Here is a 26,237-nt window from a genome sequence, read left to right as displayed (position 1 = left end):
GTCGGACAATGCCCCCACCCTACCCCTCTACCCCTCCCCTCCCCGCCCTCTGCCCCTCCCCCAAGCCCTCTGCAGGGGTGGCGCTGGCAGCAGAGAGGTGCCCACCAGCTGTACAATCCAGTCTTGGCGTGGGTTGTGGAGAAGGGGCAGGGTTTGGACCTGTTGTGCTGGTTATTGATATTTGCTCTTTCTGCTTTGCAGGTACTGGGAGCTGACTGAACTCTCCAACCCAGCGACACTGCCCCCCGAGTGCACTCCAAACATTGATGGACCAAATGCTAAATCTGTGCAGCGTAAACAGTCCCTGCATTCCTTTCACACTCTCTTCTGCAGGCGATGCTTCAAGTACGACTGTTTCTTGCACCGTAAGTAACTACAGACCCCGGCTGACCAACACGGTGGAGATAATGTCCAGTCTTAGATGTGGGGGTGGAATTTGATCTTTTTAATTCAGTGTAATGTTCCTATTTTGTCGGATCACAATGCCTGATGTGCTCCAACTCAACATGTGGAAGACTGAAGCCATGGTTTTTAATTACCACCATTAAGTCCACTCTCTCCCAGCCACTTGCTCAGGCTGAACTTCACTTTGTGAAACCTTTGTGTCCTTTGTAACCTAGAGCTGAGCTCCAAGCCCCACATCCGATCTACACTGAGACTCTTACTTTCAACTCTACAACATCTGCTTCCTCCTCAGCACCAACACCCCTGAACCAATACCTCAGCTTTTGACACCTTGACTTCTCCTCACTGGCCTCCCATCCTCCAACCTCCATCAACTCCAACTTCTTCACTACTTAACCACCTGTATTCTTTCCCACAGAGTCTTGCTTGCCCATCATCACTGATCTATACTGGCTCTCCTATTCCCTAATGTGTTGCAGCCCTCCCCTTACAGGCTCCTCCAGCCTCACACCTACTGTCATCTCAACTCTGGCCTGTTGTCCTTCCATCCCCTTTAGTTCAGGGCCTGGGCCTCACTCTCTGAACCTCCCTCCCTAAACTCCTCCTCTGTCCATTTTGCTTCCCTCTCCTCCTTTAAATGCCTTCTCAAAACTCAACTTTTTGACCAGCTGCCTGACCCTCCCACAGAGCTCGCTGTCTGTCCCTTCAGCACTTTTATCTATTTTTTCTGTGTAAGGCATTGTGGGACATGTTCAAGGCATTATATAATTACTGTTGGTACAGCCTGACCTGACCTGGGCATCGCTGGGAGGAGCTCCTCTTGTGTATATATTGGACAGGGGGATTCCGTTTGGGAAACCCGTTGGGGGCAGTAGTGTTGCTGGGGGGGGGAGATAAAAAATTTACATCAAATGGGGCAAAAACTCAAAAGAGCACAAACGCCAGCAGGAAATAAAATGAAGAAAAATGGGTAAGAAGCAGCTAAATGGCGTTTCCCCTTTTATTGTCACCTCCTTTCCATGACCTCCAAGAATTTACCGCTACCTCGTGACTCTGAGCCCAACACAAAGGCTCCCTTCATGTCAGCTGTCCAACGCGCCACAACTAAGGGAAACAGCGAGTGGGACCAACTCCCCCTGTAAACGGTGTGCGAGTGAGTGTGCGAGTGAGTGTGCGAGTGAGTGTGCGAGCGAGTGAGCGTGCGAGTGAGTGTGCGAGCGAGTGAGCGTGCGAGTGAGCGTGCGAGTGAGCGTGCGAGTGCGCGTGCGAGTGCGCGTGCGAGTGAGCGTGCGAGTGCGCGTGCGAGTGCGCGTGTGAGCGAGTGAGTGTGTGAGCGTGTGAGTGCGCATGCGAGTGCGTGTGAGTGTGCGCATGCGAGTGCGTGTGAGTGTGCGCATGCGAGTGCGTGTGAGTGTGCGCATGTGAGCGTGCCTTTGTTTTGCTGTGACTGGATTGAAATAAAAGACAAGAAGGGATCGATCACACTAATAGGGGTTTACTACAGACCATCTAATAGTGGAAAGGAGGTGGAGGAAGAAATATGTGAAATGACATAGAATAATAATCATGGGAGATTTTAACTATCCCCAAATAAATTGGCAACAGGTAGATAAAGGGGTACAGGGAATGGAGTTTTTACAATGTGTGCGGGACTCCTTTCTTACCCAGTATGGAAAAAGAGGAGAGGAAGCACTGCTGGATCCAGTAATAGGAAATGAGCAATTAGGAAGGCAAATGGCAAGTTGGCCTTTATAGCAGGGGGTTGGAGTACAAGAGTAAGGAAGTCTTACTATAATTGTACAGGGTGAGATCCCACCTGGAGTACTGTGTACAGTTTTGGTCTCCTTATCGAAGGAAGGATATACTTGCCTTAGAGGTGGTGCAGCAAAGGTTCACTGGATTGATTCTTGGGATGAAAGGGTTGTCCTCTGATGAGAGATTGAGTAGAATTGACCTATACTCACTGGAGTTTAGAAGAATGAGAGGTGATCTCATTGAAACACATAAGATTCTGAGGGGGCTTGACAGGGTAGATGCTGAGAGGCTGTTTCCCCTGGCTGGAAAGTCTAGAACTAGAGGGCATAGTCGCAGAATAAGGGGTCGGCCATTTAAGACTGAGATGAGGAGGAATTTCTTCACTCAGAGGGTTGTGAATCTTTGGAATTCTCTACCCCAGAGGGCTGTGGCTGCTCAGTCGTTGAGACTGAGATAGATAGATAGATTTTTGGACCCTAGGGGAATCAAGGGATATGGAGATTAGGCGGGAAAGTGCAATTGGATTAAAGATCAGCCATGATCTCACTGAATGGCGGAGCAGGCTCGAGGGGCCATATGGCCTACTCCTGCTCCTATTTCTTACTTTCTTATGATCTCATGAACCGGAACAGATAAGAGAAGTAAGCATAGGGGAACATCTGGGTAATAGCAATCACAACATAATAAGGTTTAAAATAAAGATTGAAAAGTATATAAGATAAAGACCAAAGTAATAAATTGGAATAAAACTGATTTTGAGGGGATGAGAATGGAACTAGGGAAAATAAACTGGAAAATTTTGCTGATAAGCAAAGGGATAGAACAGCAGTGGGAAATACTTAAAACGGGGATCAAAGAGTCCAGGAGAAATATATCCCACTAAAAAGCAAGAACAAACTAGCCAGTAATGACACACCATGGATAAATAAAGAAATAAGGGGCAAAATTGAAACTAAAGAAAAAGGCTTACATCAAATACATAAACAAAGGAGAGGATGAAAAAAGGGAATATGAAAAGGTTAGGAAAGTAATTTTAAAAAAACAATTAGGAAGCCAAAGAGAAACTACAAAATTAAATTATCAAGGAAAATAAAAAGAAATAATGAAGTATTCTACAGACACATAAATAACAAAAGAAAAATCAGGATAGGGATAGGGCCACTAAGGGATACACACAGTAAGCTCACAGGCAACGACTGCGAAATAGCAGAAATATTAAATAATTACTTTGCCGCAGTCTTTACTAGGGGGGCTAACATGGTGGGCATGACAATAGAAGAATCACAAAAGATATAAAGGCATTTAAGATGGAAAGGGGGGAGATAATTGATAAACTAATCAAACTTAGGGAGGATAAAACCCCTGGTCCGGATGGATTGCATCCGCGAATATTACAAGAAGTTAGGGAGGAGATAGCAGAGGCACTATATATGTGTGTGTGTATATATATATATATATTCACTAGAAAAGGGAATAGTGCCAGAGGACTGGCAGACAGCTAATGTGATTCCTGTATTTAAAAAGAGAGATAGAACCAGTCCAGGGAACTATAGACCAATTTGCTTAACATCGATGGTAGGAAAAATAATGGAATCTTTACTCAAAGATGTAATAGAAAAACATCTAGAAACTGAAAATATAATAAAGAATAGTCAGCACGGATTTCATGCTTGACCAACCTTACTGAATTCTTTGAAGAAATAACAGAAAGAGTAGACAAGGGTAGTGCAGTAGATGTAATATATTTGGATTTTCAAAAGGCCTTCAATAAGGTACCGCATTGTAGACTCATGACTAAGGTCAGAGCATATGGAGTCAGGGGGCAGGTAGCAGAATTGATAGCAAGCTGGCTACAAAATGGAAAACAGAGAGTAGGGGTTAAGGGTAGCTACTCAGACTGGCAAAAGGTGGGAAGTGGTGTTCCCCAGGGATCGGTGCTGGGACCACTGTTCACAATTTACATAAATGATTTGGACTCGGGAATCAGAAGTACAATTTCAAAATTTGCGGATGACACCAAATTGGGGGTGTAGTTAATACTGAGGAGGACTGCGACAAAATACAGGAAGGTATTAATAAACTTACAGAATGGGTGTGTAATTGGCAAATGAATTTCAATATGGATAAGTGTGAGGTGGTGCGTTTCGGTAGGAAGAATAAGGAGGCCACACACTGCTCGGATAATAAGAGTCTAAACAGGATAGAGGAGCAGAGGGATCTGGGGGTACAGATATAAAAATCAATAAAAGGAGCGACACAGGTTAATTTAAAAAAAACAAAACCAAGCACTGGGGTTCATTTCTAGAGGGATAGAATTGAAAAGCAGAGAAGTTATGTTAAACTTGTGTAGAACCTTGGTTAGACCACACTTGGAGTATTGTGCACAGTTCTGGTCTCCATATTATAAAACGTAAGGAGTCGTACAACACCAGATTATAGTCCAACAGCTTTATTTGAAATCACAAGCTTTCGGAGCCTTCCTCCTTCGTCAGGTGAAGCAAAGCTCCGAAAGCTTGTGATTTCAAATAAAGCTGTTGGACTATAACCTGGTGCTGTGCGACTCCTTACATTTGTCCACCCCAGTCCATCACCGGCATCTCCACATCATGTATAATAAAACGGATATAGAGGCACTGGAGAAGGTGCAAAAAAGATTTACTAAGATGATACCGGAACTGAGAGGATATAAATATCTCTAGAAAAGAGAAGACTGAGGGGTGACCTGATAGAGATCTTTAAGATTATGAAAGGGTTTGATAGGGTAGATGTTGAGAAGATGTTTCCACTTGTGGGGAGACCAGAACTAGGGGGCCATAAATATAAGATAATCACAAATAAATCCAATAGGGAATTCAGGAGAAACTTCTTTACCCAGAGAGTGGATGGAATGTGGAACTTGCTCCCACAAGGAATAGTTGAGGTTTTTTTTTATTCGTTCATGGGATGTGGGCGTCGCTGGCGAGGCCAGCATTTATTGCCCATCCCTAATTGCCCTTGAGAAGGTGGTGGTGAGCCGCCTTCTTGAACCGCTGCAGTCCGTGTGGTGACGGTTCTCCCACAGTGCTGTTAGGAAGGGAGTTCCAGGATTTTGACCCAGCGACGATGAAGGAACGGCGATATATTTCCAAGTCGGGATGGTGTGTGACTTGGAGGGGAACGTGCAGGTGGTGTTGTTCCCATGTGCCCGCTGCTCTTGTCCTTCTAGGTGGTAGAAGTCGTGGGTTTGGGAGGTGCTGTCGAAGAAGCCTTGGCGAGTTGCTGCAGTGCATCCTGTGGATGGTACACACTGCAGCCACTGTGTGCCGGTGGTGAAGGGAGTGAATGTTTAGGGTGGTGGATGGGGTGCCAATCAAGCGGGCTGCTATGTCCTGGATGGTGTCGAGCTTCTTGAGTGTTGTTGGAGCTGCACTCATCCAGACAAGTGGAGAGTATTCCATCACACTCCTGACTTGTGCCTTGTAGATGGTGGAAAGGCTTTGGGGAGTCAGGAGGTGAGTCACTCGCCGCAGAATACCCAGCCTCTGACCTGCTCTCGTAGCCACAATATTTATGTGTCTGGTCCAGTTAAGTTTCTGGTCAATGGTGACCCCCAGGATGTTGATGGTGGGGGAATAGTGAATAGTGTAGATACATTTAAGGGAAGCTCGATAATCACATGAGGGAGAAACAAATAGAAGGATAAGGTTAGATGAAGAGGGTTGAGAGGAGGCTCATGTGGAGCATAAACACGGCATCGACCTGTTGGGCCGAATGGCCTGTTTCTCTGCTGTTCATTCTATGTAATATACGTGTGCCTTTGTTTTAGTGAGTGTGAGAGTTTGTGCCTGTTGTAGAGATTTGCTACAATATGTTTTTCACTTTTGCAGCTTTTCACGCAACTCCAAACATGTACAAACGGAAGAATAAAGAGATATCGGTGGAAATGGAACCTTGTGGAACAGACTGCTTCATGCTCCTGGTGAATGTCCATTAAATATTTGTCCTGTATTACGGGATGGGAGTTAACCTGAGCAATATCATGGCCACTCACGAGGACCTGTCTCCATTCCTGCAGGATTCATGGAGCCGACCACTCAATGCTCACAATTCCTACGGGATTCACTGTGCAGCCGCTCCTGGTCAATCAGCACATGGGTGGAGGGGATGCGGGTGAAGGGAGGTGGAGGTGGAGGGGATGAGGGTGAGGGGGAAGGGAGGTTGGGCAGGGGGTTGAGGGAGGGTGAGGGAAGGGGAGGGGTAGAGCGGGAGGGATGGGAGTAATGAGGGGGTGTAGAGGGGAGGGAGGTCGAAGGATGGAGTGGGGGGGAGGGCAGGGAGAGTGTGGCAGGGGAGGGGGGAGGGAGTGGCGGGGGGGAGGGGGAGGGAGGGAGTGGTGGGCGAGGGGAGGGGAGGGGTGGCGGGGGGGAGGGGGAGGGGCGGGGGAGGGGAGTGGCGGGAGGAGGGGGAGCGGAGGGGGAGGGGAGGGAGGGAGTGGCGGGCGAGGGGAGGGGAGGGAGGGAGTGGCGGGGAGGGGAGGGAGGGGAGGGGAGGGGGAGGGAGTGGGGGGGGCCTGGTCTCCGGCTGGTTTGGTGCCGGGGAGAGGTTAATATTGTCGGGTTTGAGCAGATCCTGTGATGTGAATCGTTGCTGATTCTCCGCCATAGGACGGAGCCAAGGAATTTTCTGCCTCTCTCACCGCCATTCAAAATAAAACCCGGGCAAAGCGCTGCGGGGGGCGCCGCAGGAAGCATCGCCACGGCAACTGGAACCAACCCAGTGCCCCCCCGCCCACCGTCAGTGAGATGAAAGATGCCGACAGTGATCGGGAATGCAGCGGCGAAAACTCCCAGAGTTTCTCAGGTAACTCATTTGAATCCCAATCGAAACCCCCCTCCCCCCTCCGACCCCCCACCTCCCCCCCCTCCCCCCACCGCACCCCCACCCCCGGTCTGGCTTTTAACTCCATCGATATTTGTTTTTTAGATTTGTCAGAGGGAAGCTCCCGCAGCCAGACGCCAGTCAAGTTGAAGCCAATGTCTGGACCGTGCGAGACAGATGATCTCTGCGAGACCACTGGGCAGTGCGGGTCCCCCGGGCAGTGCGGGTCCCCCGGGCAGTGCGGGACCCCCGGGCAGTGCGGGACCCCCGGGCAGTGCGGGACCCCCGGGCAGTGCGGGTCCCCCGGGCAGTGCGGGACCCCCGGACACAGCGAGACCCCGGGGCACAGCGAGACCCCGGGGCTGTGCGGGACCCCCGGGCAGTCCGGGACCCCCGGGCACAGCGAGACCCCCGGGCTGTGCGGGACCCCCGGGCTGTGCGGGACCCCCGGGCTGGAAGAGCGCAGTGTGAGCCCAGAGCATGTCGAGTGGATCAGTGCCGAGGAATCTCTCTTCCGCGTGTTGCATGGAACATATTTCAACAACTTCTGTGCCATCGCCAGGCTGATGAAAACCAAGAGCTGCAGACAGGTAGGGAGAGTGTTAACAGGACTAGTTACTGAGGGACAGGTAGGGAGAGTGTTAACAGCAGTTCCACACTCACTGACTCTCACTGGGGTACAGAACCACAGACACTGACTCTCCCTCGGATACAGAACCACAGACACTGACTCTCACTGGGGTTCAGTTCCTCAGACACTGACTCTCACTGGGGGACAGTTCCACAGACACTGACGCTTACTGGGGGACAGTTCCACAGACACTGACTCTCACTGGGGGACAGTTCCACAGACACTGACCCTCACTGGGGGACAGTTCCACACACACTGACTCTCACTGGGGGACAGTTCCACACACACTGACTCTCAGTGGGGGACAGTTCCACAGACACTGACTCTCACTGGGGGACAGTTCCACAGACACTGACTCTCAGTGGGGGACAGTTCCACAGACACTGACTCTCACTGGGGGACAGTTCCACACACACTGACCCTCACTGGGGGACAGTTCCACAGACACTGACTCTCACTGGGGGACAGTTCCACAGACACTGACTCTCAGTGGGGGACAGTTCCACACACACTGACTCTCAGTGGGGTACAGTTCCACAGACACTGACTCTCACTGGGGGACAGTTCCACAGACACTGACTCTCAGTGGGGGACAGTTCCACACACACTGACCCTCACTGGGGGACAGTTCCACAGACACTGACTCTCACTGGGGGACAGTTCCACAGACACTGACTCTCAGTGGGGGACAGTTCCACAGACACTGACTCTCAGTGGGGGACAGTTCCACACACACTGACCCTCACTGGGGGACAGTTCCACAGACACTGACCCTCACTGGGGGACAGTTCCACAGACACTGACTCTCACTGGGGTACAGTGTTTGAGAATAGGTGTCTTACTTATAAGTTTATAAGTTGTTTGTCAAGATAATAAGGTTCAAAGGCATTTATTGGCTATCAAAGATAATGTCTATAGTGATAACTATCATAGACAACAATTACGCAGACAGTTCGGGGTAAATTTTAACCCCCAAGAACGGGTGGGTTGACGGTGGGAGGGCAGTAAAAATCCACTGTCTTCAGAGCGGGACCATATCCCGACTCCAACATTCCTGCTTCTGGGTTTAACCCAGGCAGGATTGTCTGCATGTGGAGAGCAGACTCCAGGGAGTCCCGATCCCACTTGAAGCTGCGGGCCGATACTTAAAAGGGCAACGTACCTCGTTGAGGTATTTGAGGTACTTTGGAAAAATAAAACAAATTTAACCGTACCTGTTCGGGTTTGCCATCACTTCGCATTCAGGTGGGAAGGGCCAGATCCACGAGTTGAGTGAGGGCCTTTATTGCGCTGCTTGTGGGCCTGGAGGAGCAGGAATCTTCATCCTGGCCGACAGGACTCCCGCGATCCACTGACCCTCCCACTCTTCACCCGACCTCCAGCGACCTCCGATCTTCTTCTCAGTCCCCCGCTGCTCTCTTCCTCAGCCCCCCATCTTCTCCTGGGCCTATGATCCTTCCCTCCCTCTAATCCCCGGCTGCAGCCTGCTACCGCAGGCCTTCCTGCCCAACAGCCAGTCGGCCTGTCAATCAGGCTGGCTGCCGGGTGTGAAATCCTGAAGTGCCATTGTGACCGGCCCACTTACCTTCTGGGGCTTGCACCCGGAAATCATTCCCCCCGCTCCCCTCCGGGATGGAGGTTAAAATTTATCCCTTAATCTCTCATTTCCTCACCGGAGAATTCACCACGTTACAGACTCTGAGCTCGAGGGAGCCGCTGACCAAAGCCTTGTCAAATTCTAAAGTATCTCATCCAACACCCGTTCTTGAACCTTTTTCTGTGAGAATATCGCAATACCTCATTCAATTAGCTGCCATTACTTCAGTTTTAGCAAGAATCAAGCCCCACATTTCCACCTTGACTGAACTGTGAATCAAAGCACTCAAATCAGGAAACATTTCTTCACACGCAGGGGAGTGGAATCTGGAACTCTCTCTCCCAAAAGGCTGTGGGTGCTGGGGGGGCAGTTGGTGCTTTTAAGACTGAGATTTAATAGATTTTTGTTGGGTGAGGTTATCGAGGGATATGGAATAAAGGCAGGTAAATGGAGTTAAGATAGATCAGTCACAATCTGATTAAATGGTGGAACAGGCTCGAGGGGCTGAATGGCCACCTCCTGCTCCTATGTTCATGGCACCAGCGGGGTCTGATTAAATCCTTTTTCTCTGAGCCGTGTATCCTCTCTCCAGGTGTACGAGTTTGCGGTGAAGGAATCTTCCATCATTCACAAGGTGCCCACTGAGGATCAAGTCCTGTCTCCACAGAAAAAAAAGAGAAAGCACAGGTGAGGGAGGGTAGATCAGGGCAGGTGAGGGAGGGTAGATCAGGGCAGGTGAGGGAGGGTAGATCAGGGCAGGTGAGGGAGGGTAGATCAGGGCAGGTGAGGGAGGGTAGATCAGGGCAGGTGAGGGAGGGTAGATCAGGGCAGGTGAGGGAGGGTAGATCAGGGCAGGTGAGGGAGGGTAGATCAGGGCAGGTGAGGGAGGGTAGATCAGGGCAGGTTCACAGAACAGTCTGGGAGGAAATGAGTTTACGGAGTGCAATGAAGGACGTACTGGGAGCTTGCTGAGAGTGGGATTGGGCTAGTGCTAGAAACATTAAAATAGCCAGAAAGAGAAGTGCAGTGGGATTGGTTCTATATTGCTGTGGCAAAGAGTCAGCACAGACACAATGGGCTGAATGGCCTCCATCTGTGCTGTAAACTTCTCTATTTCTATAGGAGTTGCACAGATCTGACACAGACGATATATGTCTTGTGTCGGTTTGAGAAGCAGAGAGGCCTGGTTACTGGGCTCGCTCCAGGCCAGGTTCCTGCAGTTCAAGTATATACGGATTCTCCAGGGTGAGGTACAGCCAGAATTTATTGACCATATTTAAAGGGACATGGTCTTTATCAGGCATTCAGTGATGTTCTGGGATAGGAGAAGAGTCAGTGACACACGGATTTGATGCAATGTATCTGGTTAGGCTCTATGTTGGCTGACTTGGGACACTCCCCATTACAGGATAATGAGGGGCGTTGGTGTGAGGAGTGGATGAGACTTGGAGTCTCTCAGTCCTCTCTCCTCTCGCCTCTTCCCCCCTCACCATGTACGTGGTATATATTAATGATTTGGACTTGAATGTAGGGGGCATGATTGGCAAATTTGCAGACGACACAAAAATTGGCCGTGTAGTTGATAGTGAAGAGGATAGTTGTAGACTCCAAGAAGATATCAATGGGTTGGTGGAGTGGGCGGAGAAGTGGCAAATGGAGTTCAACCCGGAGAAATGTGAGGTAATGCACTTAGGGAGGGCAAACAGTAAAAGGGAATACGCAGTAAACGGGAATATATTGAGGGGTAGAGGAAGTGAGAGACCTTGGAGTGCATGTGCACAGGTCCCTGAAGGTGGCAGTAAGGTTGTGAAGGTTGGAGCAGAGGAGGCTGAGGGGAGACTTGATTGAGGTGTACAAAATTATGAGGGGCCCAGATAGAATAGACAGGAAGTACCTGTTTCCCCTAGCGGAGAGTTCAAGAACTAGAGGACATAGATTTAAGCTGATTGGCGGAAGGATTAGAGGGGACATGAGGAAAACTTTTTTTACCCAGAGGGTGGTGGGTGTATGGAATTCGCTGCCCGAATTAATGGTAGAGGCAGGGACCCTCAACTCTTTTTAAAAAGTACCTGGACCTGCACCTAAAGTGCTGTAAGCTGCAGGGCTACGGACCGGGTGCTGGAAGGTGGGATTAGAATGGGCACCTGGTTGTTCTTCGAGCCGGCGCGGACACGATGGGCCAAATGGCCCCCTTCTGTGCTGTACCTCTTCAGTGGTTCCATGGTTCTACCGTGCTGTCTGTACTTTACTTTATAACCGCTGATCTATAAACACTACAACTGGGACAGAACAAACCTTTACATCTGCTTCTCTGTTGCAGATTGTGGGCAGCGCATTGCAGGAGAATCCAACTCAAGAAAGGTCAGTGCCCACCGAGCCCCCTCACCATCCCTGAGGAGCCAATGTTCAATAAACCCCATATCTCAGTCTGCGCCCCGTGTGTGCGCCCGGCCTCGCGCTGGCGCCCCCCGAGTGCGCCCGGCCTCGCGCTGGCGCCCCCCGAGTGCGCCCGGCCTCGCGCTGGCGCCCCCCGAGTGCGCCCGGCCTCGCGCTGGCGCCCCCCGAGTGCGCCCGGCCTCGCGCTGGCGCCCCCCGAGTGCGCCCGGCCTCGCGCTGGCGCCCCCCGAGTGCGCCCGGCCTCGCGCTGGCGCCCCCCGAGTGCGCCCGGCCTCGCGCTGGCGCCCCCCGAGTGCGCCCGGCCTCGCGCTGGCGCCCCCCGAGTGCGCCCGGCCTCGCGCTGGCGCCCCCCGAGTGCGCCCGGCCTCGCGCTGGCGCCCCCCGAGTGCGCCCGGCCTCGCGCTGGCGCCCCCCGAGTGCGCCCGGCCTCGCGCTGGCGCCCCCCGAGTGCGCCCGGCCTCGCGCTGGCGCCCCCCGAGTGCGCCCGGCCTCGCGCTGGCGCCCCCCGAGTGCGCCCGGCCTCGCGCTGGCGCCCCCTGTACACCCCCCAAGTTCTGGTTGGTGCCTCGTGGTGACAGGCGCCTGTGTGCGAAGAGTGAGGACATCGCTCAGTCATCCACTGCTGCTGGCACCTCGGCAGTGCCCACCCGGGCAGTGCCCAGCCCTGTGCCACTCTGTGATGGGCTTTCTAGACTCCGCACTACACTGTTAGGAAAGATAAGAACGAGCCTGTATTAATAGAGCGCCTTTTACCCTGACCAGGGGTACGAGCTCTCAGTTTAACATCTCATCTAAACACGACACCTCCGACGGTGCAGCGCTCCCTCGGGACTGACCCTCCTTGGGGGAGGGGGGGGACTGTGGGGGAGGGGCGGTCTGTGGCGGGTCTGTGGGGAGGGGGTCTCGGGACGGGGTTTGTGGGGGTGTCTGGGGGGAGGGAGGGTCTGGGAGGAGGGGGGCCTCGGGACGGGGTTTGTGGGGGTGTCTGGGGGGAGGGAGGGTCTGGGAGGAGGGGGGCCTCGGGACGGGGTTTGTGGGGGTGTCTGGGGGGAGGGAGGGGCTGGGAGGAGGGGGTCTCGGGACGGGGTTTGTGGGGGTGTCTGGGGGGAGGGAGGGGCTGGGAGGAGGGGGTCTCGGGACGGGGTTTGTGGGGGTGTCTGGGGGGAGGGAGGGGCTGGGAGGAGGGGGTCTCGGGACGGGGTTTGTGGGGGTGTCTGGGGGGAGGAGGGGCTGTTACTCGGGTCCATGGGTTTATTTGAACATTTTGTGCTTTTTTCTATTTCAGATAATTCCTCCAATCAGGTTTACAATTACCAGCCATGTGACCACCCCGAGCACGCGTGTGACGTGACCTGTCCGTGTGTCACCGCCCAGAATTTCTGTGAAAAGTTCTGTCAGTGCAGCTCGGAGTGTAAGTCAATTGTGCGGCTGGACTCGTTACCCATCCGGTGAGGGGGGGTGGGGTTAGGATGAGTGGGGGGGGTGGGGTTAGGATGAGGGGGGGTGGGGTTAGGATGAGTGGGGGGGGTGGGGTTAGGATGAGGGGGGGGGGTGGGGTTAGGATGAGTGGGGGGGGTGGGGTTAGGATGAGGGGGGGGTGGGGTTAGGATGAGTGGGGGGGGTGGGGTTAGGATGAGTGGGGGGGGGTGGGGTTAGGATGAGGGGGGGGTGGGGTTAGGATGAGTGGGGGGGGGTGGGGTTAGGATGAGTGGGGGGGGGTGGGGTTAGGATGAGGGGGGGGTGGGGTTAGGATGAGTGGGGGGGGTGGGGTTAGGATGAGGGGGGGTGGGGTTAGGATGAGTGGGGGGGGTGGGGTTAGGATGAGGGGGGGGGTGGGGTTACGATGAGTGGGGGGGTGGGGTTAGGATGAGTGGGGGGGTGGGGTTAGGATGAGTGGGGGGGGGTGGGGTTAGGATGAGTGGGGGGGGGTGGGGTTAGGATGAGGGGGGGGTGGGGTTAGGATGAGTGGGGGGGGGTGGGGTTAGGATGAGTGGGGGGGGGTGGGTTAGGATGAGGGGGGGGTGGGGTTAGGATGAGTGGGGGGGGGTGGGGTTAGGATGAGTGGGGGGGGGTGGGGTTAGGATGAGTGGGGGGGGTGGGGTTAGGATGAGGGGGGGGTGGGGTTAGGATGAGTGGGGGGGGTGGGGTTAGGATGAGGGGGGGGTGGGGTTAGGATGAGGGGGGGGTGGGGTTAGGATGAGTGGGGGGGGGTGGGGTTAGGATGAGTGGGGGGGGTGGGGTTAGGATGAGGGGGGGGTGGGGTTAGGATGAGTGGGGGGGTGGGGTTAGGATGAGTGGGGGGGGTGGGGTTAGGATGAGTGGGGGGGGGTGGGGTTAGGATGAGTGGGGGGGGTGGGGTTAGGATGAGGGGGGGGTGGGGTTAGGATGAGGGGGGGGGTGGGGTTAGGATGAGGGGGTGGGGTTAGGATGAGGGGGTGGGGTTAGGATGAGTGGGGGGGGGTGGGGTTAGGATGAGTTGGGGGGGGTGGGGTTAGGATGAGTGGGGGGGGGGTGGGGTTAGGATGAGGGGGGGTGGGGTTAGGATGAGGGGGGGGGTTAGGATGAGTGGGGGGGGGTGGGGTTAGGATGAGGGGGGGTGGGGTTAGGATGAGGGGGGGGGTTAGGATGAGTGGGGGGGGGTGGGGTTAGGATGAGTGGGGGGGGTGGGGTTAGGATGAGGGGGGGTGGGGTTAGGATGAGGGGGGGGGTTAGGATGAGTGGGGGGGGGTGGGGTTAGGATGAGTGGGGGGGGTGGGGTTAGGATGAGGGGGGGGTGGGGTTAGGATGAGGGGGGGGGTGGGGTTAGGATGAGGGGGTGGGGTTAGGATGAGGGGGTGGGGTTAGGATGAGTGGGGGGGGGTGGGGTTAGGATGAGTGGGGGGGGTGGGGTTAGGATGAGTTGGGGGGGGTGGGGTTAGGATGAGTGGGGGGGGGTGGGGTTAGGATGAGTGGGGGGGGTGGGGTTAGGATGAGGGGGGGTGGGGTTAGGATGAGGGGGGGGGTTAGGATGAGTGGGGGGGGGTGGGGTTAGGATGAGTGGGGGGGGGTGGGTTAGGATGAGGGGGGGGGTGGGGTTAGGATGAGGGGGTGGGGTTAGGATGAGGGGGTGGGGTTAGGATGAGGGGGTGGGGTTAGGATGAGGGGGTGGGGTTAGGATGAGGGGGGTGGTGGGGTTAGGATGAGGGGGAGGGGTGGGGTTAGGATGAGGGGGAGGGGTGGGGTTAGGATGAGGGGGAGGGGTGGGGTTAGGATGAGGGGGAGGGGTGGGGTTAGGATGAGGGGGAGGGGTGGGGTTAGGATGAGGGGGAGGGGTGGGGTTGGGATGAGGGGGAGGGGTGGGGTTAGGATGAGGGGGAGGATTGGGGGAGGGGATGGGGAGGGGGGAGTGTTTGGGTGAGAGGGAGGGGGGTGTGGCGGGGTGAGGGGTTGTGGTGAGGGGGGGTTGGGGTGAGGGAGGGGGTAGGGGGAAGGGTGGGATTAGGGGTTGGGTTGGGGGGAGGGGGAAGGGTGGGATTAGGGGTTAGGTTGAGGGTGGGGGAGTGGGGGGGAGGGGAGAAGGCCCTTTTCCCACCCCGAGCTGTCGACCCGCCTTCTAAATGGGGTTTGAGATTTGGACACATTGGGCGTGATTTTTTCATGGCGGCAGGAAGTCAGCGGGTGGGTAAATAGTCGCGTGGGAAACATGGAAATAATTTTAGTGCCTTGGATTGAGCGATCACAACTCACTTGAAGGAGCTTAATTTTGCTGGTTTTGTGAGTCTGCCCGTGCAGTAGGTGCTGCACACCCGCATGATGTGATGTGAACTGGAATGTTTAAAGGGCCAGTGCAAAAATGAATTTTGAAGGAGAAAAGAGGAGCATCGAAAATGGAAGGACTCGGATCAAAGGGAGCTCCCCAGGTCAACGACGTTTCCCTTGACGTGCTACTGGCTGGTGTGACGAGCAGGAGCGACGTCCTGTACCCTGCTGATAGGAGGAAGAAACTTGCTTCTGCCACGAAGAAGGCCTGGCTGGAAGTGGCAGAAGAGGGGTGAGCAGCAGGAGCACGGTGCTCAGGCCTTGGGTTCAGTGCTGGAAGCAGCTTAACAACCTAACCAGGTCAGGAAAAGTGAGTACATTTGCTGATTCACCCACATCCTGTGAAAGGCACCCGCCCTCTCACTTCTGTGTTGCCAAGCCTACTCCGTCACATCACTCCTCACACCTGCTTAGGTCTCATCATCAACTAAGCTTCACTTTCTATGCACTTGCTCACCTCCCCATTTGTGCACCCACCACTCCCACTCGCCCCAATCCTGATGCAATGTGATGAATCTGCCTGATGGTCACCCTCTGATGCATCTGTTCACTATCAGCCTCACCCAAAACAGTCCATCCATCGGGTGCCCGCGTCTCCTTCAGTTAGTCACAGGTCTGTTCTTTCTCCTCTTGTAGGAGAAGAGAGCACAAAATACACAGGAGAGGAGCAGAACTAGAGGGGGGGCCGCCACAAATAGTGGTCCTGACAGAGGCGGAGGAGGAGGCGATAGAGCTCAGCCATACGGTTGAATGCCTGGTCATCGGAGATGGGGAGACTGGCAACCCGTAGATGGCCGGTGACAGAACTTTAACATCCTTTACACACATCATGAATTGATTTTATCAATGACTGACCTGTTGGACACCTCAGTATGGTCATTGCAATCTAACTTCTGCGATGATTCTTAATATTGCTTTTTGTTCTCTTCCAGGGCCTTCAAGGATTAGTGACGAGGCACGTTCCATGGAAGAGGCCGATTCCTCAGAGGAGCTCCATTCTTCTGAGGGTGCACCGTCACATCATATCCAGCCATGCAGCAGCGCAGATACTGGGACTTCTGTGCGTCCTGTTAGGCAGATAGTTGGGTTGTCACCCAGTGATCCACCACTCACAAGTGAGCACGAGCAGACACTGGTGGCAGGGACAGCTGTGGAGAGTCCACGTCAGGGGGCGCACTCCTCTCCAAGCTCTGCTCAGCTGGATACAGATGCTCAGCCCCTGGGACCATCATTGAGAGTGAGAATGACGGAGGTACAGCAGCACGTTCATGAGGTACTGGAAAACGTGCCCCGCACACTCTCCACAATAGCGCAGCAGATGGAGGAGTCCAACTCCATCACTGGTGGATTGGTGGCGCAGGAAGTGCAGGAATGTCTGTGATGGTGAGAATGGCAGCCTCCATTGAGCTTCAAGCACGGCTCTCTAATGAGTCCATACAGGCCCTGACAATGGCTGTGCGGACTCTAGATGCCAACATGTCTGCTGCCTTAAACAGGCAGACAAATACTTTAGCCGTGGCCTTACAACGTGTCACAGATGTGCTCCAGGCTGTTGTCCAGCAGAGTGGTGGGAGTGATGTTGCACTGGCCCAGGAGAGGGATGATGGTGAAAGGGGACATGGAATTGGGGACTCCACTCAAAGATCTCCCACGTCTCACCCGCTGCCCGCCCCCCCTCACTCCCACAACCGATACCCACAATGCTGCCTCCTCTCCCGATGGCTGAGTCTGCCCCGGCACAGGTGCAGGTGGAGCAGTCTTTGGCGGGACCCTCACGGGCTCCAAAATGCAGAGGGCACAGGCCAAGAGCGTCTCAGCAATCAGGTCATGAATCTGAGCAGCCTGCCTCTACCTCTGCTGAAGCCACAGGGGATGCACCACGTAGAAGCAGTAGGAAGAGAAAGTCAAAGCAAGGGAATCGACAATAAATGGGAGGATACTGGGAGGTGTAGAAGAGCAGAGGGACCTTGGAGTGCATGTCCACAGATCCCTGAAGGTAGCAGGACAGGTAGATAAGGTGGTTAAGAAGGCATATGGAATACTTTCCTTTATTAGCCGAGGCACAGAATATAAGAGCAGGGAGGTTATGCTGGAACTGTATAAAACACTAGTTAGGCCACAGCTTGAGTATTGCATACAATTCTGATCACCACATTACAGGAAAGATGTGATTGCACTAGAGAGGGTGCAGAGGAGATTTATGAGGATGTTGCCAGGGCTGGAGAATTTTAGCTATGAGGAAAGATTGGATAGGCTGGGGTTGTTTTCTTTGGAACAAAGGAGGCTGAGGGATAATTTTGTTGAGGTGTATAAAATTATGAGGGGCCTAGATAGAGTGGATAGGAAGGACCTATTTCCCTTAGCAGAGGGGTCAGTAGATTTAAAGTAATTGGTAGAAGGATTAGAGGGGATCTGAGGAGAAATTTTTTCACCCAGAGGGTGGTGAGGGCCTGGAACTCACTGCCTGAGAGGGTGGTAGAGGCAGAAACCCTCAACTCATTGAAAAAGTACCTGGATATGCACTTGAAGTGCCGTAACCTACAGGGCTATGGAGCAAGTGCTGGAAAGTGGGATTAAGCTGGAAAGCTCTTCTTCGGTTGACACGGACACGATGGGCCGAATGGCCTCCTTCTGTGCTTTCTATGATTCTGTGATTGTAATTTTTTATTATTCGTTCATGGGATGTGGGCGTCGCTGGCGAGGCCGGCATTTATTGCCCATCCCTAATTGCCCTTGAGAAGGTGGTGGTGAGCCGCCTTCTTGAACCGCTGCAGTCCGTGTGGTGAAGGTTCTCCCACAGTGCTGTTAGGGAGGGAGTTCCAGGATTTTGACCCAGTGACGATGAAGGAACGGCGATATATTTCCAAGTCGGGATGGTGTGTGACTTGGAGGGGATCGTGCAGGTGGTGTTGTTTCATGTGCCTGCTGCCCTTGGCCTTCTAGGTGGTAGAGTTCGCGGGTTTGGGAGGTGCTGTTGAAGAAGCCTTGGCGAGTTGCTGCAGTGCATCCTGTGGATGGTACACACTACAGCCACTGTGCGCCGGTGGTGAAGGGAGTGAATGTTTAGGGTGGTGGATGGAGTGCCAATCAAGCGGGCTGCTTTGTCCTGGATGCACAAGGGTGTTTGACGAGATGTCATGTTAATTTATATGGTTTTTTTGGATATGTCACATTAAATTTAATAATCATCCAGGTAATGGGACTAACTGGATTGCCCCCACAAAAAGCCGACCGAATTCGATGGGCCGAATGACCTCCTTCTGTGCTGTAACCATTTTATGATTCTATCATTACCACCACCACTGCCACGTGTTAGCCATTATTGAGTCCCTTTTGTGACTTCGCCCTATGATGTACTTCATCATCATAGTATCATAGTAGATACAGCACAGGAGGAGGCCACTCTGCCCATCGTACCCGTGCCAGCTCACTGAAAGAGCTATCCAATTAGTCCCACTCCCCCACTCTTTCCCCATAGTAATTCAATTTTTTTCCCTTCAAGTATTTATCTAATTCCCTTTTGAAAGTTCTTATTGAATCTGTTTCCACCACCCTTTCAGGCAGCGCATTCCAGATCAGAACAACTCACTGCGTAAAACAATGTTTCCTCGTGTCGTCTCTGGCTCTTTTGCTAATTGCCTTAAATTTGTGTCCTCTGATTACTGACCCCTCTGCCACTGGAAACAGTTTCTCCTTATTTACTCTATCAAACCCTTCATGATTTTGAACACCTCGATCAAATCTCCCCTTAACCTTCTCTGTTCTGAGGAGAACAATCCCAGCTTCTCCAGTCTCTCCACATAACTGAAGTCTCTCATCCCTGGTACCATTCTAGTAAATCTCCTCCGCACCCTCTCTAAGGCCTTAACATCCTTCCTAAAGTGTGGTGTCCAGAATTGAACACAATCCTCCAGCTGGGGCCTAACCAGTGTTTTATTTAGGTTTAGCATAATTTCCATGCTTTTGTACTCAGTGCCTCTATTAATAAAGTCCAGGATCCCATATGCTTTTTTAACAGCCTTCTCAACTTGTCCTGCCACCTTCAAAGATTTGTGCACATACACCCCCAGGTCTCTCTGTTAAAATTGTACCGTTTACTTTATTTATTGCCTCTCCTCATTCTTCCTACCAAAATGAATCACTTTGCACTTCTCTGCATTAAATTTCATCTGCCATGTGTCTGCCCATTTCACCAGCCTGTCTGTGTTCTCCTGAAGTCTGTTACTATCCTCTACATTGTTTACTACATTTCTGAGTTTCGTGTCATCTGCAAACTTTGAAATTATACCCTCTATACCCAAGTCCAGGTCATTAATATATATTAAAAAGAGCAGTGGTCCTAATACTGACCCCTGGGGAACACCACTGTATCCTGCCCTCCAGTCTGAAAAACAACCATGAATGCCGAGACATGATGGCACCCATTGGTCACGTGTGCAGTGGGTGTGTGCGTTGTTGAAGGACTGTTTGGAGGGTGGGGCGGGGGAAGGGGTGGTTGTTCCAGGCGGCCTGGGTATTTCATTCAATTTGCAGATCTCATTATGAGAGCCTGTTACAGATGTCAGAATGTTCACCACTGTTCTGGCGATGGGTCCCCCAGCTTCATTATCCTCGTCCTTCTCCTCCTCCACCTCATCCTCCTCTTCAATGTTGCCAGCAGGTGCGGATGCTCCATGAGCGCATTCGAGCTCCTCCACCTGTAACCCTCTCTGTTGAGCGATGTGGTGCAGATCGCAACACATGACTATTTCTGCACGCCCTTGCAGGTGAGTATTGAAGGGATCCCCCAAATCGATTCAGGAACCTGAAGTGCATCTTGAGCATTCCAATGGCCTGTTCAGTGACAGACCTGGGGGTGCTCTGACTGTCGTCGTACCGCTGCTGTGCCTCACTGGTGGGGTTTCGCACAGGTGTCATGAGCCAAGTCTGCAGGGTGTATCCCTTGTCTCCAAGGAGCCAGCCCTTAAATCTGTCTTGTGCGTGGAAGAGGGCCGGGATGTTGGACCTGCGCAAAATGAGGAAATCATGGCAGCTGCCAGGGAATTTGGCAAACACCCACAGAAACCTCCTCTGGTGGTCACAAACCAGCTGTACATTAATGGAGTGATATCCCTTTCTGTTGATGAACAGTCCTGGCTCATGTGGAGGTCCTCGGATTGCTACGTGTGTGCAATCAATTGTGCCCTGTACCCATGGGAAGCCAGCCAGAGAGTTGAAACCCACTGCGCTCTCAGTCTGGCTGATGTCGTCGCAGGAGACGTTGATGTAGTCAGATGCCCTGGCAAACAAGCCATCGCACACCTGCCTTATATACTTGTGAGCAGACGACTAAGAGATTCTGGTGATGTCATCAATGGCGCCATGGAAGGATCCAGAGGCAAAGAAGTTGAGGGCAGTGGTGACTTTAACTGCGACGGGCAATGTGTGGCCACCAGGCCCAGCTGGGAGCAGCTGTGCATGAGGGAGCCTGCAGGTATCTGTGACCACCTGGTGACTCAATCTCAACCTGCGTAGGCCCTGCTCTTCAGAGAGGTCCAGGAAGCTCAGCCTCTGTCTGTAGACCCTCTCATGAGGGTAGTGCCTCCTGCGACCTCGGCCCCTCCATTTCCCCTCTCTGCTCTTCTGCAGGTCCTTGTGGCGCACCCCTGCCTGGGAGCTGCAACTCCCAGAACTGCACACCGTGCCTGCCGTGAATGGTGATGTGCCTCCTCCTCATATCACTGTGGAATACATCCATTGTGTCCCCCATCCTGATGTTGTCAGTTTGAGGGGGTCCAAATGTAGATAAATTTGTCTGAACAAAAGAATTCTCAGTCTCAACAAAGAACTCTCAGCCAAAGTGCCCAGCTGCAATATGTGACCTTTTATTGAGATGTGTCAATCACTGGTTTAAAGGGCCACATGAACTTCAGTTGCAACTCACCTCCGTTTCTATGGCGTGTTTCAGAAGCCATGGGAAACACGTTCAGGACAAGTTAAATTCGTTAAGTAGCTAAAGTGTTTCAGCTACCTAAATTGATCCTTTAACTATCGTCCCACCGGCTTTAAGTGGGGTCAGGACTTCCCAGTTTAAGAACATAAGAAATAGGAGCAGGAGTGGGCCATTCGGCCCCTCGAGCCTGCTCCGCCATTCAATCAGATCATGGCTGATCTTCAACCTCATCTCCACTTTCCCGCCCGATCCCCATATCCCTTGATTCCCCGAGAGTCCAAAAATTTATCTATCTCAGCCTTGAATATATTCAACGACTCAGCATCCAGAGAATTCCAAAGATTCACAACCCTCTGTGTGATGAAATTCCTCCTCATCTCAGTCCTGAATGTCCGACCCCTTATCCTGAGACTATGCCCCCGAGTTCGAGATTCTCCAGCCATGGGAAATAGCCTCTCAGCATCTACCCTGTCAAGCCCCCTCAGAATCTTGTGTTTCAATGAGATCACCTCTCATTCTTCTAAACTCCAGAAAGTATAGGCCCATTCTACTCAAACTCGCCTCATCCCAGGAATTAATCTAATGAACCTTCATTGCATCGCCTCTAAGGTAAGTATATCCTTCCTTAGATAAGGAGACCAAAACTGTACCCAGTGCTCCAGGAGTCACCAGAGCCCTGTACAATTATAGTTTCTGTTGCGATGCATCCTAACGTGCCTGGGTTAAACCTGAAAGTGGATGCGTTGGAGCCAGAATGCGGTCCTGCTCCAAAAGCTGTAGTTTCAACCTCCCATCCGCCCCCAACTCACCCGTTCTTGGGGTTACAATTACCCCCATTCTGTCGACAGATGGTGGGATCTTTCTCTGTCACTGAGTGTAAATGCTACTTTAATCTGAAATTGACTATCTTAAATTGTCAAAAATAGAGGTGCACTAAATAGGAACGAGTCAGGGACCAAAAACCTGAAACTAGTTGATGACAGATTACTAAACTGTGATTTCAATGCAGAGAGCAGGGATATTGTGGAGTCTGATACCCGAGAGGTTACTTTGCTGTCGGCCTACAACAGGTTGTGTAGAAAGTCTGAAAGCTGGGCCCAGGTGTTAGTTGACCAGATGAACAACTCCTGTGTGTTGACCAAGAGTGAGATTGATAGTTAGTGGAGAGGCAGCAGATCAGCAGGAGCAAGGGGCTCCTACTCGATACTTTCAACAACAAAGCTCAGGAAAAGTTCTGATTGAATGTTTGAAATGTTTTCTCTTAGGTCAGAACCGGTTTCCTGGCTGTCGATGTAAGACTCAGTGTAACACTAAGCAGTGCCCCTGTTACCTGGCTGTACGAGAATGTGACCCAGACTTGTGTCAGACCTGTGGAGCAGCAGATCACTGGGACAGCAAGAACGTCTCCTGCAAGAACTGTGGCATCCAACGCGGCCTCAAGAAGGTACTTCACACAAGGCTGAGATTCATAGTGTGGCCTGGAGTCTCTCAGTGAAATGGACATCTTGGCCCCCTCTCTTTCCCCCCCCACCCTCCCCCAGGGGGAAATGATTTGCCCCTCCTCCCCGACCTTGCTGCCTCCCCGTGGGTACCGATATTAACCTGGTCTCTTGAGCAGTGATGGGTTCTCGCCCCCAGGTCAGACCGGCTGGGAGGAGATCCTGAGCCAACAGCGTTCTGGGCCTCCCTTACCCCAGGTTCCCCTCTGCCCCCCCGATCGTGTCCAGAGTCCCCCCCACCACTAACCTGTCTGCCTGGGGCCATTCCCACCGCCAGTCCCTGGCTGTGGCCTCTTCCCACCAGGTAGTAGATTTGGCAGGAAGTCGGAGAAAATTTATGCCCAATTCTTACTAATTAGTGTTTGTTTCTCAGCACCTGTTACTGGCTCCTTCTGATGTGGCTGGATGGGGGACCTTCATCAAGGAATCAGTCCAGAAAAACGAGTTCATCTCAGAATATTGTGGAGAGGTTAGTCGCCAATGGTGGGGTAAAGGAGAGGATACACAAAAGGCCGGAATCAGAGGAACAAAGGGTTTGGGGGGGTTGTAGGGCTGGAGGAGGTTACAGAGGTAGGGAGGGGTGAGGCCATGGAGGGATTTGAGAATTTTTAAATCAAGGCGTTCCCGGACCCGGGAGCCAGTGTGGGTCAGCGAGCACAGGGGGTGATGGGTGAACAGGACTTGGTGCGAGTTTGGATTCAGGCGGCAGAGTTTTGGATGAGCTCAAGTTTACGGAGGATGGAAGATGGGAGGCCGGCCAGGAGAGCATTGGAATAGTCGAGTCTAGAGGTAACAAAGGCACGGATGAGGGTTTCAGCAACAGGTGAGCTGAGACGGGGGTGGAGACGGGCAATGTTAGAGGTAGAAGTAGGCAGTCTTGGTGATGGAGCGGGTATGGGGTCAGAAGCTCAGCTTAAGTGTTGGGAATGGAATCGGTGATGAGGGTATAGAGATTGGGCTTTGGTCTTCCCAGTATTCAACTGGAGGAAATCGCAGTTCACCCAGGAGTTGGATCTCGGACAAACACAGGGCCCAATAGGAATTACAGTCAAACTCGCTGCCTTGTGAACTTGGCCAGAATTGGTGGGCGCAGAGAGACGATCGGTGTGGGGGTACAAGCTGTACTGACCCACAGTGACCACTTGCACTGCACGTTTCTGGCCTCTGACAGTTGGCAATGATGGAACTCGATCTGGGAAAATTATTAATTCACCAGACCCAGTGACAGGATAGCCCCGGTCGTGGCCGGCGAGGAAAGCCCCGGTCGCTTGGCCGGCGAGGAAAGCCCCGGTCGCTTGGCCGGCGAGGAAAGCCCAGGTCGTGGCCGGCGAGGAAAGCCCCGGTCGTGTGGCCGGCGAGGAAAGCCCCGGTCGTGGCCGGCGAGGAAAGCCCCGGTCGTGTGGCCGGCGAGGATAGCCCTGGTCGTGTGGCCGGCGAGGATAGCCCCGGTCGTGTGGCCGGCGAGGAAAGCCCCGGTTGTGGCCGGCGAGGAAAGCCCCGGTCGCTTGGCCGGCGAGGAAAGCCCCGGTTGTGGCCGGCGAGGAAAGCCCCGGTCGTGGCCGGCGAGGAAAGCCCCGGTCGTGGCCGGCGAGGAAAGCCCCGGTCGCTGTGTTGGAGCTGGTGGGTTTGAGTAATTATGGAGTCCCAGCAACTGACTGAGCTCCTGGCTGCGGGAGTACCTGGGCTGGGCTTTGAGAGTGAAGCAATAATGGACGGTCACTCACCCTTGATCTGTTTTCCTTGCAGATTATATCTCAAGACGAAGCTGATCGACGAGGCAAAGTCTATGATAAATACATGTCCAGCTTCCTCTTCAATCTGAACAATGGTCAGTGCTCCTGCTCCCTCCACTCCAGTTAGTTGGTAAATGGTCTTGTGTTTTTCCTTTGCCCCAATGGGTGGTGGCACCAATGACCTGTTAGCCCCAATCAGGGCACTGTTTGAGGGATGGTGTTTCAGGCTGGGCCACACCAGGACTCTGGAGGGCCGCGGCTTCCACTGAGTCCGTTCCATTTTGCAATATTTGGAAGCCAGCGTCTGTGTGAATTTCTGCAGCAGCGATTCTGAGTGAGATGTTGTCCCGTTGCCCAGTGGGGGTTCTGTTGTGCCCAGATGTGTAAAACTGATCTTCAGGGATTCTCTGTCAGTTTCTGTTCTCCCCGGAAGTGGGTGGGGTGGGGAGGGGAGGGGAGGGGAGGGGGCGGGGTGATGGGGAGGGGGCGGGGTGATGGGGAGGGGGCGGGGTGATGGGGAGGGGGCGGGGTGATGGGGAGAGGGCGGGGTGATGGGGAGGGGGCGGGGTGGTGGGGAGGGGAGGGGGAGGAGGGGAGGGGTGGGGGTTGGGGAGGTGGGGAGGGGAGGGGGTGTGGGGAGGAGGGGTGGGGAGGGGGAGGGGACAGGGACGGGGTGGGAGAGGGGAGTAATGGGGCTCCCGCTCGATCAACATTTTCATTTCTGTTTTGTAGATTTTGTTGTTGATGCGACTCGGAAAGGGAACAAAATCCGTTTTGCAAATCACTCCGTCAATCCCAACTGTTACGCCAAAGGTAAGGATCAGGAAGGGGGTGTATCGAGGGGGAGGGGAGGGCGAGGGGAGGTGGTTGTGGGGGGAGGTGGGAGGAAAGAGAGAGGTGGGGGGAGGGGAGGGATGGGGGGAGGAGATAGAGGGAGGAGGGTGAGGAGGGGGGGGAAGGGAGAGGTGGGGGAAAGGGAGTGGTGGTGGGTGGGGAGATGGATGTGGGGGGTTGTGGAGGGGGAGGTCGGGGAGGGGGAAGATTTGGGGCAAGAGGGGGACGGTGGTGGAGGTGGGGGAGGGGGAAGGTGGGTGGAGGAAGGTGAAGGGAGGGGAAGTGGGGGTTTGGGGTATGAGGGGGGTGGGAGAGGAGGGAGGGGTTGGGGGACAGGTGTGGGTGGGGGGGTACGTTGGGAGTGGGAGGTACCCACAGCCTCGAACCCACTGAACCCCACGATTGGACGATCATTCTGTGACCAGTGACTCGTCGTCTTTTCTTCCAGTTGTCATGGTGAACGGTGATCACCGAATCGGGATTTTTGCCAAAAGACTGATCCAGACCGGCGAGGAATTGTTCTTCGATTACAGGTAAAATGTAAAATTAAATCTTCACAAACGCTGAGAATCCGGCAGCTGGTCAGTGATCACCAGGTCACTCCGTGATCCCGTTCGACCGGTCAGTGATCACCAGGTCACTCCGCGATCCCGTTCGACCGGTCAGTGATCACCAGGTCGCTCCGCGATCCCGTTCGACCGGTCAGTGATCACCAGGTCGCTCCGCGATCCCGTTCGACCGGTCAGTGATCACCAGGTCGCTCCGCGATCCCGTTCGACCGGTCAGTGATCACCAGGTC

The 26,237-nt window shown here is 53.4% G+C and overlaps 1 protein-coding gene across 4 annotated transcripts in view; it reads left to right on the top strand.

Annotated features, from left to right (window-relative positions):
• LOC137300209 (histone-lysine N-methyltransferase EZH2-like) overlaps window positions 1-26,237 on the top strand; it is a 42,480-nt gene that overhangs the window by 12,815 nt on the left and 3,428 nt on the right. For 3 of the 4 annotated variants that reach the window (XM_067969303.1, XM_067969304.1, XM_067969301.1), the window contains 12 exons: window positions 202-365; window positions 6,027-6,118; window positions 6,804-6,999; window positions 7,123-7,607; window positions 9,838-9,932; window positions 11,566-11,606; window positions 12,928-13,053; window positions 22,638-22,816; window positions 23,245-23,340; window positions 24,618-24,699; window positions 25,337-25,417; window positions 25,887-25,971. In XM_067969303.1, the coding sequence (XP_067825404.1) occupies window positions 202-365; window positions 6,027-6,118; window positions 6,804-6,999; window positions 7,123-7,607; window positions 9,838-9,932; window positions 11,566-11,606; window positions 12,928-13,053; window positions 22,638-22,816; window positions 23,245-23,340; window positions 24,618-24,699; window positions 25,337-25,417; window positions 25,887-25,971 (1,722 nt within the window). The remainder of the gene's footprint in view (window positions 1-201; window positions 366-6,026; window positions 6,119-6,803; window positions 7,000-7,122; window positions 7,608-9,837; window positions 9,933-11,565; window positions 11,607-12,927; window positions 13,054-22,637; window positions 22,817-23,244; window positions 23,341-24,617; window positions 24,700-25,336; window positions 25,418-25,886; window positions 25,972-26,237) is intronic. The other variant, XM_067969302.1, reaches the window with a different exon arrangement.

The sequence above is a fragment of the Heptranchias perlo genome, chromosome 30 (genome assembly GCF_035084215.1).
Source record: "Heptranchias perlo isolate sHepPer1 chromosome 30, sHepPer1.hap1, whole genome shotgun sequence".
NCBI classification, from domain to species: Eukaryota; Metazoa; Chordata; class Chondrichthyes; order Hexanchiformes; family Hexanchidae; genus Heptranchias; species Heptranchias perlo.
The sequence above is the reverse complement of the archived record's forward strand: the minus strand, read 5'-3'. Positions and strand labels throughout refer to the sequence as shown.